A 15,095-nucleotide genomic window follows, 5' to 3' on the forward strand; every position below is an offset into this window, starting at 1 on the left:
TGTCTCGGTCCTCTGCTGCGACTGTTGACACATGAATAAATCTTCAGTCTCACTGCAGGCACTCTGATGTGAGGGAGAGAAACAGGTTTCAAAGCTTTAATGCTGCACATGTCTTTTATTTGGACCCAGCTGGTAGCAATGGAGAATGGAACCCTTGGACCTGGATGTGTTAGTCTCACCACATCACACATACCTGAAGTGAACAGATGAAGCAAATTCAACCTTCTTGTATGAACAAAGTTCTCTTTATATTTTACCTTTTAAGTACATTAGACAGCCAAACATCTGTTTAACATGATATAATACACTGTAAAGCTCTGAAGAAAAAGCTGGCATTTACAGTCAAGTGTTAAAATGGAAACATTAAATGAGACAAACATGCACCGAACCATTGTCCAGTGGTGTGGAGTGTCACTGTTTGGAGTAAATAACACTACCACCTCACCCACAAGTAATCATTACAATAGACTTTTCAACACAGATGTTTAGCTTTAGCCATTGACTGTTTTTTTTTTTGCCTTCAACCTTTTAGATGATATGCTTGATATTCAGCTATAGTGTTTCCAGAGACCACCTCAGATTGTCTTTAACCTTTGAAATACAAGAAAACTCCCAAATTCCAAATCCCTCGAATGCCATTGAAACCATGTGACCACATACAGTAAGAAACAAAACAGCAGGATGCCCTTATTTAGTGCAAATACTCACAAGGCCAGTCCCCCTTCACTCATTCGCTCAACATTTTAGTCTGACGGTGGGAAAAACCAAGCTGAAATGACCCAAAGTGGTCAAGTGATCAGTGTCAACACAACACAGGAATTTGTTTCAGTCACCTTCACACAGAATCCACAGATGTCCTCACAGCTACACCATTAATTATTAACGGGGCCTCAATTATACAATACTGGTATGAGAAGACTCTTTAGTAATGATACAACTAAAATGTGTTAGCTTCTTGTATAAATGAGACCCTTTAAGTTTATCACATAAAGCCAAAGCAGAGTGCCACTGCTACTACAGTACCAGGAGATACAAAGTGATGATTCAGTGCTCTCACATGCAAATGCTTATTTTTATATTAACAACATAACACAAAGCGATATTAGCCCTTAATAATCAAACTTTTGTTTGCAATTGTAAATACTTTAATTTGCTTCAGCAGCCCTCAAACAGATTCAACTGGTGCTGACAATCCCCTGCTCTTGACATCATGAGGATTTTCCAACCATAGGAATAACAGGTTTAGACAAGGAGTTGGAGATACACTGTAAATAAATCATAATTCAAAAACGTGTATGCCTGGAGTAAATCTGTCTCATAAAAAGGCCTGTCAAACACCGGGAGTTACTGCAGTGAGTTCCCTGCTGTCTATCCTTTTGCCTTTTCTACTCAAGCGTCACTTAACATTTCTAAATGCTGGAAACTGTAGAACAATCTGCATCCATGTAGTACAACTCTGACTGCAATCAATATTAAACAAACTAATTTGAACGTGACAATATCAGGAAACCCTACTAGATTATGTATCTTCACTCAGCAGCAAAGTATTACAGTATAGCAAGGGGACAACATCATATCTATATTCTTTATGCCTTATTTAGATGTCTGTGCACCTAAAGATTATGGAAGGAAGGTAAGTGACTGCCGTGGGTTTCAATTGATCATTTAGTCAGTTGAGCGAGCTTTAAGGTTCCCAGCTGGTCAACAAGCAGTTTGGTGCAGAACAACAAATACAGTGTTGACTTGATGAATTCAACTTTCAACTGCCACTTTATCTGTACATCGACAACATCCCTACCAGCTGCAGGCCTGCTGCTCCGTAGTTCTCCCTGACTTTCAACCTCTGAAGAGGTCCCTTTAAAGACATACATAAATGTACATGTAGGTAAACATGAAGCTGCTGCTGACAAATTATATTTACATTTACATTTACACAATAAGACAGGAAAAGCATCTGAAATAATGCACAATCAGAAGGACAACCGCAAGAATGAAGTAATTTATAGATGATTCATACAGCTGATTGAACCTAAAACTGATTGACTAGAAAAAATGTCCAGTACTGAAAATAGAGATTTTATACACACTAACTATACAAAAATACATCGCTTTATTTCAAATCACAATGAAGTCCTTCTTTTACACAAACATCGTAACTCTGGATCAGGCAAATCTCATCACCGACGTAAGATATTGTGAACTCTGGGAGTACAGCTCCAGTCGCAGCTTTCCCATTTTGCCTTCCCTCATCTGCAGTGCACCTAACAACAGCCACACATTCAGCGACACATCAGCAAAACAAAACTCAATCATCAAAAGAGCGACGCTGCTTTAAAACGAAACATAAATAACAGGTCGGATTATATTACCGTCAGTACATTACCACAAGCTCGACACACAGCAGAAAAACACCAGAACAGTTGAGAGTTGATGATAAAGACATTACCAAGAGAAAAAAGGTCATTTTGCCTGGGGAGCCTTTTCAACACGACTGGAAGAAGAGTAATGGGCGGCACACAAAACAACAGTTTACTCATCAGGCTTCCTGATTTTTTGCCATGGCTTTTCCAGGCCTTTTTTCCCCTGTCCAAGAAGAATATTTAATGAAGGGATCAGCCTTCATTGTTAAGGATAATGTAGTGGACAGTGTAAAGTATTCAAATTAGACCACATCACATCACTCATATTCTTTACAGCAGCAAATTTACATTTTGTTTGACGGTGAAGTCAACAACTACATTGACTGTGTAGGCATTTGCGCATCAGCATTGGATGACATTTCTTTCAGACTCTTCCAGACAGTGCAGTGTCAAAACATTACAGCGACTGGAACACTAGTGGAGAAGATTTGGCTGTCAAAATCCCTTCTGGATGGGTTAAAGTGAACAAAGTGAAAGAGTCCTCAACCTCAACACATATTGTTGATGTTGCCTTGGCAAAGGCACTTAACCGCAGACTGCCCCAGTAAACCAGAGACTGTGTGGAGTGCACTGTGTTTGAGTGTGAGGGCTGAAAACTGCAGAATCTGATGACACAGGAGCTCCGTATTGGATACAGCTCAAGCATTTGGTGAGTCTTAAATATTGCACTTTGAAAGAGGGAGACGCAACGTGGAAGTTAAATATTAGAGGGATAAGGAGTGATTGTGCATACAGCCCTCGGGTTAGGAGCTAGAAAAGGGACGATAGGTTGGCACTGCGGGGTAAGTGCAGGAGTGAATTTGGTGAACTGGAGGACACACAGAAGCCCCTACTGAGACAAGTAAGAGGCCTTTCATTACTCCACATCACTTCCCATGGAGGTTGCTGAGCTCAATGTCCTCCTTGCGGCGTTTCTGTTGGGTGAAGAGGGAGCTGAAGGGGTAGAGTTTGGCTTTGGCTGGGTAGCGCTGGCCAGCAATGTCCACCTCGTAGTCCCCACGGTTGATGAAGTCCGGGGTGATGGGTGTGGGGAGCCCTTCTGGGCCAGGCGGTGGAGATACAAAGCCAAGGCAGACGTGGCGCTCCAGAGTGTAGCTGTAAGCGCTGCTGGTGGTTGTTCCGGCTAGCTGACCGTTACAGTAGATGGGCTCGCCCCACCACGGCCACAGGTCCAGCTCAGTGTCATGGTCCTCCAGAACAAGCATGACAAACCGCCGAGACACACCGTCCTGACGCTGCTGCAGCAAGGCCTCACGACCAAGGAAATCTGTGTCCTGATGGAGGCATAGAGAGGAGTCAGGAGAGAAGGGGGGTGTAGCAGCAAATAGGAGAAATAGAAGAAGGAAAGAGGAATAAATAGAGTGCAAAGAGATAAAGGACAGAGTGTCCTACAAACATGAAAAATCTACAAACACTGTACAGCTCTGTTAGGAGTAACAGGGAACAACTTTTCATTTCATACATTTCTCCAATAACAGACTTCACCGTTAAGCCGTATATTCAGCTGACGACTACTCATCTGAAGGCAATCTGTGAAACCAATATTACACTAAGGTCCATTCATTATACTGTGCTGACATTATTACTGTGGGCAGCAGACAACACAACTGTGTTCCACAGTTTTCAAAATGAGAGAGATGAACTTTAACACTGCTGTTGTGAAGCGCCACCTGTGGTGCCTGCAGGTGCAGCTTGGTGACAATTTTTCCTCTACATCCCAGCAAAGACTGTAACACGGATGTTTAGCAAAGCAGATGACATAGCACCTTTTATTATTGTGCAATTATTCTCTCCTCTTCTAACCATTTTAAGGTAAAAAAAAGTGAGAGTAAAGTGTTAAATTTAAAGCGAGCGCTTCAACTTCATGTAAGTCAAAATCATTCCGTAATAATGTAATAAGACAGAAACACAATGCATTAGTACTCAGTCAGTATATTATTATCTCCTCTCCACAAGAAAGCAGCAGTCATGATCCACACTGATGTCACAGTTTGATGAGGTTACACAGCTGAACTTGCAACAAACCTTGTCAAACTTAACCCTGAACTCTCGTCCACACTCCAGCGGGGTGGTGAAGGTGTCCAGGTCCTGACCCCAGAAGGCAAAGAATTTCTCTATGCGTAGGCTGCGCAGTGCGTAGTACCCTGCATTACGAATCCCGTACTTCTGACCCACTGATATTACCTCGTTGTACACGTGCAGAGCATACTGTGAAGATCAGAGGAAAATACTAATGTTAGTCGTGATGTACTGTACAGTGTAGCACTTTCTAAAACCTGACTTTACCATCCATCCTCTGGAATGGTGACTAGATACATGTTTTTTGTGTGTGTGAAGATGTGAGCAGGTCTAACCTCTATAGGTATGTAGAGCATGAAACCTGGTTCGCCAGTGTGAGTCATACTCATCACTCTGATCCCGTTGGCATAGCCAACACTCATCTCCTGTAAACAGATACACACGGTCAATAACCAATAACCAAGTATAAACAGTTGCTTATGCTACTGTTAACAACACAGGTGCAACCTAACATACTGCTCCTGCTGCTACTACTGCATGTATTTCAATAATTTATATTACCATATTACCTATAATTATTATTAGTCTGTCAATATTATTGCAACTAGACTTTGTTTCCTACCTTACAGAACATGGAGGGGAAGTGGTCAGGTGTCATGGAAACATACGACAGCTCAGCCAGAACGTCCATTGCACGAGGTCCAATCAGATTTAAAGCTGTAGGTAAAGGATCAGAGTTATTAACACTTTAGGCCTTCTGATGAACAAAGTTCAACCAGGTCAGATACTTTCACCCCGAAGGTTTCCCGACTCAGTTCACAGTTAGTGTTAATATAATAATTTATATAACTTTGTAGGAAATGAAAATCAATTGTAGTATTTGGACCATTAGCGTTGGGACATACTGAACAATGTCATGGGTACGTTTTGGGACATAAATCTTCAGTTTGTGTTTAAATTGTAAACACAAAATAGAATGATGATCTAGTGTTGCTCACACTTGAGACAGTTGGTAATTACATTCCAAATACAAATTATATTTTGGAAATGTAATTAACCACTCTCTTGGTCCCCTAGTCCCTAATTTGCCAACAACAAACCCAAAATGAGGTCACTTAAATAACTGGGTTAAGAGAGGATGGTGTCTGTGGGATACTGGTACTTTGCTTTCACCCTTTAATATCATGTGGGCACTAGATGGCGACGTCACTGTAAGACAGTGTGCTTACCAGTGTACTTCCAGCTGACATCCTCTAGGTGAAGGTGTGGGTCATTGGGCATGTGTTTCTTTATCCAGGACCAACAGTGGACCTGCTGGTCTGATGGAGACACGATGAAGAAGCTGGAGAGGGAACAAGTATGTGAGGTCTTTTAAACGGTCATGGTCAGCTGTATGTCTTTAGTATTATTTCCTAGATGTCACAAACCTGTTCTTGCTGAGGCGGACCACGCTGCAGTCATTCTCATAGCCTCCCCTCTCATTCAGCATGCCGGTGTGGACAATATGTCCAACAGGAACATCGAGGTCGTTGGCACACAGATGTTGCAGCAGGTCCAGGGCCTGGTCCTTCGTTGACTGGAACATCAGGACAGACCAGAAGGTTCAACTTAAATCACTTTAACACTGTGGATCCATTATTCATTGATTGAACTTCACTTGTTTAAAAAGACATAATACATTACTGCTGCATCAGTGGCTCCCAGTTGGGAAAGAACTGCATAATGTGCCAAATTAAAAACAGTTTGTAATATTCTGGCACAGCTGAACTCAACACACACATGCTGACTCACTGGGTGTGACCAGATGAGCAATGTAAGTTTAGAAGTCTCTACCCACAGAGGAAAGGGCAGCAGCAGTTTTCTGTCCTACGTGATGCGGTGCTGATTAACCCATATAAGTTGTCCATAGTGCATATTGCAAGACTTACAGTCAGTTCAAACTTGGTGAAGGACGACATATCAATGACACAGACGGCCTCTTTGCAGCATTTGACCTCTGCTCCAACAATGTCAAACCAGTCCGGTTTGTAGAACGTCTTACTCTGGTCCAGAGACAGAAGATCTACACATACATAAGCAACCAGAGATACCATGGTGTGCCATTAAGCAATGAGAATATACAACCAAACTCCACCAAGTGATTTTACTCATTAAGCTGCATTATAGGCTACAATTTACAACGCCTGATTATCTTCTATGAAATACAAAATAGTGATACAGTGATACTTCCTGCCCTAGACTTGCCACATTCAATCATAGTTCATCACAGGAATATTATTATCAAACATACCTAGATTAAGGAATGCGTTTTTATAAAAGGGATTCTCAGTCATGTGACATCAGCATCGTCAAATTAAAGGATTTCCCTGACATTAACTGCACTTGAATACCCTGTTCTTAATCATTTAGATACTGAAGTTTGAAGACTTCAAGATAAAGAGAATGTAGCATGTTGCTGATGAGTGATCTGTACCTTTCCCTGGAGGAACAAAGTATTTGGGCCTTTCAAAACCATGTTTCTCCATCCAGCGAGCTCCCTGGGTGTCCAGACGGTCATACAGAGGGCTGGTCCGCAGCTGACGCCCGGTCTGGAAGTCCCAGCGAGGAACCTTTAGTTCGTACAGCAGAGCTGGACACAAGCACACACAGACACATTGGAGGCACAGACCTAATCATACCAAAAGCAGAACTGACCTTTAAGATGTCTTATTCTATAGTAAGAATTTGTAACTTATCAGATGTTAATGGTGGTGGTGCTGCTGCTGCTTGTCTTGTCTTGCCTTGCTTATTATCTTTAGCTCAACTTTAGAGTGCATTTTTTGCCAGCATGGACATGAGGAACAATTACAACGACTAATAACTCCTGTACATGTACATACAGGCATGTGAGGATTGTTTGAAGATGCATATATATATATATATACTGTAACAAGAGGTCACTACTTACGCATGACTTCCATTACTCTGTGTCGCAGGAAGGTTCGGCTGCTCTGCAGGTTTCCAAAGCGTTTGATGTCCAGTGCCCAGACATTGGCAGTAGGGTAGCCATAAGTCATCCACTCTGCCAAGTACCTGTATACCAAAGCACACAACATGCCATTTGTCTCATTGTGATGCACTCAAGGCACATTCTGATCACAATGCTGACCACTGACATTAATAAACTGAGGTTAAATTAAGAGATGTTCAGTAACCCCCCTAAATAATGTATCCAGATGTAAAATGTAGTGAACTATAGTCTTCAAAACCATTTGCTTACTTGCCAGCTCCTCCAGCAAAGGCCAAGCCAGAGGAGTTCATCCCTGCCAGCACGTAGTAGCCAGAGACACCCGGCGTCTCCCCCATCAGGCAGCGCATATCAGGGGTGAAGGACTCCGGACAGTTGACCAACTGATGGATCTCAGCTGACTCAAGACCTGGCATTCTCCTCAACAAGGCACTCAGCATTGGTTCTGGAGGTAGAAGAAAATAAAGTTGCTAAATAATCTCGATTAAGAAATTGTAAAAAAATAGGTCCCATGTCTACATTAATATACGGCATTGTCAAATCAGTAATGCCAGGGTTTCCCGCAGCACTTTGCAGCTAAGGCAATATGAGCGATATCCGCCGTGTTAGTCTATCCTGTTTTCTCCCTTTCATTCCAAACCGCATTGCGTTTACACATGGTTGTCTTATAGCTATACGTTTGATGATTGCACGTGATTTTCTCTCGCATTGTACACAGCCAAATGGACAGAAAAACGCAACCAAAAATTGCGGGCTTCTTCTTCTCCTTCGTACATTTCCTGCGGGAAACCCTGAATGCTTTCATTCAATTAACTTAAAATACAATGGGAAATACAACAACTGCTGTTTTAAAGCTGTCAGCTGTACTGGCAGTATTTGTCAACATTTCCAAAAATGAGGCTGCCAATTGTCTTCCTGCCTCTATATTGCCTTTCAAATCACTGAAAAACATGAATAAACAAAACACGAGTTTGCTCTAAGTGCCTTTGCCCAACCACCACTTGACCTAAACCATCTACTACTATGCAAGACTACATACTACAGCTGCTGCTATCCAGCACAAACTGCATTCATTCCACATGTTGTGCTATAAACAGTCCAGCAGGTTTTTCCAACATGAAGGTGGACCCAGAGGCAACAACTTTAAATGTGACAGTACAACGTAAAAATCCATTGCAAGTAAAAGCAGGAAAATGTGATTGCTATCAATAAGTGATTGCAACACATAAGACCCTCAACACATAAGATTGCAGACTTGTGATCCAACATCATAAAAGGGCAAACTTCACTGGAGACTTCACTGTTTTCTAGTTAATACTGTACTGAAGCTATCATTCATACCTTTAAGCAGTATAATAACAATTCTTGATAGGGGGTGGAGCTGGTGTACCAGTATATTTCATGCATATATATTCATGAGACACACTCTAAAAATACAATATGCAAACATTAAGTCAAGTGAAAACTAACTATAGGTACAGCTGCTGAACAAGTGGTGGCAGTTTGACTGTGTGCCCTGTGCAGTTCAGGGTTGGCTGGTGATACAGTGCTGCCTTTATGACAGCCTGTCACGCTGCATGAGGAATCTCAGATTACTAGCATAGGGCCAAGGCCAAAAGACAGGTGTATGTGTTTACATGTGTATAGAGAGGTGTACTTTGAACTGACACTGCTTACAGTTAAAGTACAATTAATGGAATGAAATAAACATTTCAGAAGCCTACCTGCACTAAAATTACTTTAATTAATGAAAGACACTTTAAATAATAATAAACTGGACACCTTAATTTTAGCCTCACCAAAAAATCACCAAACCAAAGTCATTACCAAAGTGGTCCCAGTCCTCCTGCATGTTCTGGATCTCCAGCTGGTTGCGGCCCTCTGTGAAGATGGGTTTGGGGTTCTTCTCAAAGCCCCCTGAAAGAAGGCCTCCCTGCCATGGCCGTGCATATATCCTGCCATCCATATCGATCACCACTGGAGACAAGACACAGGCTCAGTTAGATCACCTCCTCTATGCTCGATGGTAGCCAACCTGTTACCTCAAGTAAAAGAAATTAAGATGCAGAAAAAGTGAACTTGAATGGTAAATAATGATTTTCATTTTCCATGTTTCTCTATATTATCAATGAGACATTGAATTCAACAATAAATTAGGCACACCTTCTCTACTATCTCTCTCTCTCTAGCTCTCACACACTCATTCAACCTGCAGAGTCACAAGAATCAAGGGAAGTTAAGTTCTAAGGTATATATATTTATTTAAATGTTCCATCCCAGTCTATACATACATTTAACATTATTAGCATTGACATATGCTCCACTGTAATGATTGAGAAAATACTAATTAAATAGAGGTGTTGGCTCTAAATGTTTAAATGTAAAAATGGGACTATAATGGCATATAATCACAGTCTTCACCACATGTCACTGTCAGCTTCAAGAAATGACTAGGGGACAGGCTAGGAGATGATTATAATAATATACTGTGCAAGGAGTTACACTATTTTCCCAAAATGTGGAGGATCCTCTCTATTACAGAGATCATACTTAGCACGTAAAATCCATTAGCGAGTGTGCCTGCAGTAAGAAAAAGTAAATTTTCCTGTGTGTTTGCTGTGTGTGAGACCTGGTGTGCTGGGTGGAAGTGGCTCCTGGAGAGGTTTGGTGAGAAGGTAGAAGTGTTCACAGCCATGAAGAGGAACAGACACCTTCATCTCACTAGCCTGGCCCAGCTCATAAGCCCACTAGAGCAAGAGACAGACAGAACAAATATCTCACACATCTGTTGCTCTGAACACAGGTAAATTGACTGTGCCAACCTACCAAATAAGATTAGCTATTTACAACAGGGACTCAAACTAGAGACTAATTGTCGCCTCAGACTCCCCATTAAACTGGCAACTGGCTCCACTAATGCTGTAATAATACACAACTAATTCCCTGTTGGAGACACTGCCATCTGTCCTGTAAGTCCTCCCATTTGTTTGGTCGTACTGTGTTTGTCTATTAGTTTAATGCAGATTTGAGAAGAAAGATTTATACTGAATAAATTCCTAAAAGCTTACCAAGGTTTTCTCTCATTAATTCCCCCAATCTAAGTGGGCACTCAGACCTGTTGATGCTTCCCCATTTGTATCTGACAATCCCTCTCTAAGGTTTACCTGTCCAGCACAGTTGACAAAATATTCACACTCGATGGAGCCACGGTCAGTCTCTACCGCCATCACTTGACCCTTCTCTACCAGAACCTGCTGGACACTGGTTCGCTCCAGGATTTGAACCCCTGGACAGGATGAGAAAAACGAGGAGATGTAGTAGGAGGCAAAAAGGAAAAAAGTGAGGAAGACAGAAGGAGGAGATGTCAGAGAAGAGGAGAATCAGAGGGAGAAACAGTAAATGGTTATAATTAAAGGTAGAATAAAGTACTGGTTGTAAAACATTATAGTAGGATGGTCCATTAATGTTTTATCAAAGTCGAGGTTGTGAGTTTGTCTTACCATGTCCAGCTGCAGCCACAGCCAGGGCGTGGTTAAGATCAGGTGGAGACACCACAGCATCTGCAGGCAGATGAAGTGCCCCCACCAGGTCATGAATGTTAACAAGAGGGTGAAGTTTGGCCACCTCTTTAGGCTTAATGATGCTACAGCTGATCCCCATTACCCTAAGTAAAAAAAAAAATGAGATGTGATCAAGATGAACGCCTAATAGAATACATATTTCATATTTAAAGCCCTGCATCTCTAGCCTGTTTCCAGACCTCTGAATCATTTTAATATGTGAACCACAGATGTGGGCAATGTAACATCAGTATATACAATATCGTGAAAAATATTGACAACTGTTATTATGAGCTGGTAGATATGGGAGCTAAGTGCAGAGGTGATGTTCAACCAGCAATAGAATTATCCAGTCAACAAACAAAAGTAATCTGTCTTGTTGTTTTGAGCTGATTTGAGCTATGGACTTCCAGCATCATGCCACCATCAGACAAAAGTTTATGTCCTGCTGTGGCCAAGTCAGAGTCAAAGACCTCAATTAAATAAAGAATTTGTGGTTGGACTTAAAAATTAGTGTTCACTCAAAGTCCTTGTGCAACTTGACAGAGCTTGAGCAGTTTTGCAAAGAAGTGAGAAAAGTTTCTGTGTAAACCTGCCTCATCCACGAAGACTCAAATGAATAGATGCTGCCAAAGGTATCTCTCCTAAATATTGATATGAGGTTCTGGGGTCTTACTTTAGGCGAGATGCCAGGCGCTTCAGAGAGATGAAGCGATCCTGATTTTGGGCCAGACACAGAGACCCCGTCTTCACATAACCTGAAACACAAACACCCATAACCAAAGGAAAATCTTTTTGTGCAATAGGCTAACAAAGAGTCAGTACGGGATCTTTCACAGACTGCATCGCACACCCCAGCCCCTTCACTTCACTTCACTTTTCTATCCTGGGATTTCTCCCCTCTGTGTTAAATGTAAAAAAAGAAGCGGGATCTGCATTTGGCACTGCCCTCTGATATTGAATGAATTTCTGGGGAGAAGTTTCACAGGAACGTAACTCTATTTTTGATAAGGAAATACAAATGAATCCTGGTTTGTTTCTGCTGAATCGTTCAGGTTAAGAGCTTAGACAAGGGTCCAGCAAAAACTTTTAAACAAGCTTCTCCTGTTAGCAAGAAGACGCATTTTATCTCAGTGGATTAAGCCCATGACAATTTATGGCAATTCATTAGCAGGGTAATATTAGTCATATAGTAAACCTTTGTCTTCATTAACAGCAACAGTATAAGTTAAACATGAGTAAAAGAAAAACATGTCAAAGTGGCTAACCTGTTTTGACGCCAGTCTCCTCCTCCAGCTGCTGGTAAAGACTATTGGAGTAGTTTGCCATTTGACACTCAATGGAAATAGGCTTGGCCACACTGACAATTCCAGCACACAGTCTAGTTGTTCCTGCACCAAGTCTGCCAAACAAGATAACAGCACAGGCAATACAGAATTAGCACTATCCAATCGACAACTTTTTTTTTTACTGATCCTCCTCTGACTGTCTTTATTTGCTCCCCTCACAGGGATGTCACAGGTTAGGGTTGGTGACTGAGCATAAACTGCTGAGCTAGAGGGAACTCAGAGTCTTTCACAAGGCCATTTTAGCCAGTCAACACTTCACAATTCATTATGCTCCCCTACCACCTCTAAAACATTGCCAACACATAAAATAACAGACATTCATCTCACCTGCCCTGCTCTAGCAGTACTATATCAGTCCAGCCCAGTTTGGCCAGATGGTAGGCTACCGATGTCCCCACAATGCCTCCTCCACAGATCACCACACGGGCCTGACTGGGCAGTGGGAGCAGCTGGGAGTCTCCACTGACAGCCATACAGTGGGGGGAGGTCCAGAGGCTCCTGCCGGCCAGTCTATACCCCGTCTGGGGAAGCAGCAGCCTGGGCAGCAGTACAGGGGACAGAGCCCTGGAGCTCCGCACACAGCTGCACATAGCTGTGCTTTCTGCAGCCACAAATACACAAACAAACACACACACAGCCTCACATACTGGTCATGTATTAAAGAATTCAACGTTACTTTAAGGTAGGTTAAAATGTCAACAGTGCAGACGTCAATATCTAATTCCTCTAAGGTTACACGAAGATACCTTGCTGTTGCAGTTTATTATTTGATATTGTTTAACTCAACTAACGCAGCTCGGCATTTAACAGCATTACAATATTCAACACTGTGCAAAGACAAAGGGGGCCTGGGAAGCCGACATGATTAACTTACAATAGTCCTTCAGCTGTCACAATTATATTATAGCGTTAGTTACATATTAGCTTACTTGTGTTAACGTTAGCTCTAACGCATCGCTGCAGTTGTTATCCCTTTAGCAGCATAGCTAGCGTTAGCCTACAGTACGTTTTAGCACATTTGTAAACTACCCTGAACTTTACCGTAGAGGTAAACAACCTTAGCTGAGCTGTACATTAGTAAAGTGTCCTGACATTTTGTGTTTTTTAGCTCCTACTAGGGTTAAAGTTAGCGGGACTGGAAGCTAGCGTGTGTAGCTTGGGCTATCGAAGAGCTAGCTAATGTTAAATATTTAACGTTATCCCGGTAACGATAGCGAAACGTCAGCGAAACGTCAGCCGTGTTGACAAACTTTTTCCACGGGCGTTTCCTTCGTTGTTTATAACGACATAAACTCACCGAATCAGCCGAGTCCAGAGGTGATATTTAAAGGTCTGAAGTGAATACCAGACACTGAGTGATATGACAGAAAGTGGTGTTGGAGTACAGCAGTCAGTACCAAAGTCAACCCGGCTAACTTCACTCACTGCCACTTCCGGTCTAAACCTCCAAAATCAAATCCTTCAGACTAAAATGTTTTGTTGAATTAATGTGTAATTCATTTACTGGTCTATTTCAAATTAGAGCAACTACCCTGATTAACTTATATACGTTAATTTAAAGGTCATACATTGTGGGAAGTTGAATATTTTATGTCGGCTAACTAACGTCACTCAGCACTCTCCTAAAGTTGTGAATGACATTAAATAATTGTATTAACATTGTTTCTTCATCTGATTGCACTTTTATAGGTCTACTGAAGGTACCGGTCTAGAGGTCTATTTTATAGGCAGTTTTCTAAAATTCACTTTGACATATTTGCATTTTTGGGAACTTTCCTTAGAATTAAAATGATGTCTTTCTAAATAATGATGTTCTTTCATTGTAATTCTAGTTGACATTTTTTGGTTATTGGCATTTTACTGGCAGAAATTTACCTACAGACTTAATCTAGAAAACCGTTTATTTGAGTCCAACATCAACAGCCATACAACCCAGACCAATCTGAGAACAGTAGGTAGTATCCAAATGATGGCATGAGTCTTCTCCAACCTTCAAACACTTGTGTTAAAGTATCTAAACTTGGAGTTAAAGATAAGAGTTACGAGAAGAAGAATAAAGGAATCCCACACACCGTTGAATATGTAGAGTCACACAACTAATGCCATCTTTTGTCGATTGATATTTTGTATGTGTTGTGTCCTAACTTCCTTGCCTAATTGATTGAAATGGGCTATATTAGATGGTACATACACAGGTTTTGATCTAGTCTTGGTCCTTATTGGGGGACAACAGTGAATTGACTTGTTTCACACACCCAGAACTGAATTTAAATAGGTCTCCAGTGCTTTTCTTGCAGGTTGTTTGCCTCAAGGGAATTTCCTTTGAGTTAACTGGTCAAATATGGGCATGTATCAAATAATACTATCAAAGAAAATTTGGCATGCTTCAGAACAACCATGTACGTATAGGTTGGGAATAGCATGCAGTGTATTTGTAGTATATGCAGCCAAGCATAAGACTGACCACTAAGGGGCGCCAGAAGCCAGCAGACGGGCACTGCTTTTTGTCTCAGTGCTGTCTGCACCAGACAGTTGTTGTTGTGTTTCAGTGAATCTGGAATCTACAAAGATTCTCACAGAAGAAAGTCATATAGCTTGTTGTTGAAGGTAATTATATGTTATGGCATATTTGTTATAATTGTCAGACATTTTCACATTCTCAGTGGTTATTAATATGATTTTCAAAAGTGGTACAAATGTATCTTTCTTTATAAAGGGTTTATAAGTTCTAAGTAATTGC

The 15,095-nt window shown here is 41.4% G+C and overlaps 1 protein-coding gene across 1 annotated transcript; it reads right to left on the minus strand.

The window, feature by feature from the left end:
• Positions 1-216: 216 nt before the first annotated feature.
• pdpr (pyruvate dehydrogenase phosphatase regulatory subunit) lies at positions 217-13,780 on the minus strand. The gene is made up of 18 exons (XM_051379025.1): positions 13,653-13,780; positions 12,683-12,956; positions 12,275-12,408; positions 11,683-11,764; positions 10,947-11,110; positions 10,611-10,732; positions 10,076-10,193; positions 9,274-9,423; positions 7,699-7,891; positions 7,387-7,511; positions 6,913-7,068; positions 6,368-6,501; positions 5,867-6,015; positions 5,669-5,781; positions 5,062-5,156; positions 4,775-4,864; positions 4,446-4,628; positions 217-3,694 (listed from the first exon to the last, which is right to left on the minus strand). The coding sequence occupies exons 2-18, from the start codon at positions 12,943-12,945 to the stop codon at positions 3,287-3,289; spliced, it is 2,679 nt and encodes an 892-aa protein (XP_051234985.1). The 5' UTR covers positions 12,946-12,956; positions 13,653-13,780; the 3' UTR covers positions 217-3,286.
• Between the last annotated feature and the right edge of the window lie 1,315 nt (positions 13,781-15,095).

Source organism: Dicentrarchus labrax, unplaced genomic scaffold (assembly GCF_905237075.1).
Source record: "Dicentrarchus labrax unplaced genomic scaffold, dlabrax2021, whole genome shotgun sequence".
Classification (NCBI taxonomy): Eukaryota; Metazoa; Chordata; class Actinopteri; family Moronidae; genus Dicentrarchus; species Dicentrarchus labrax.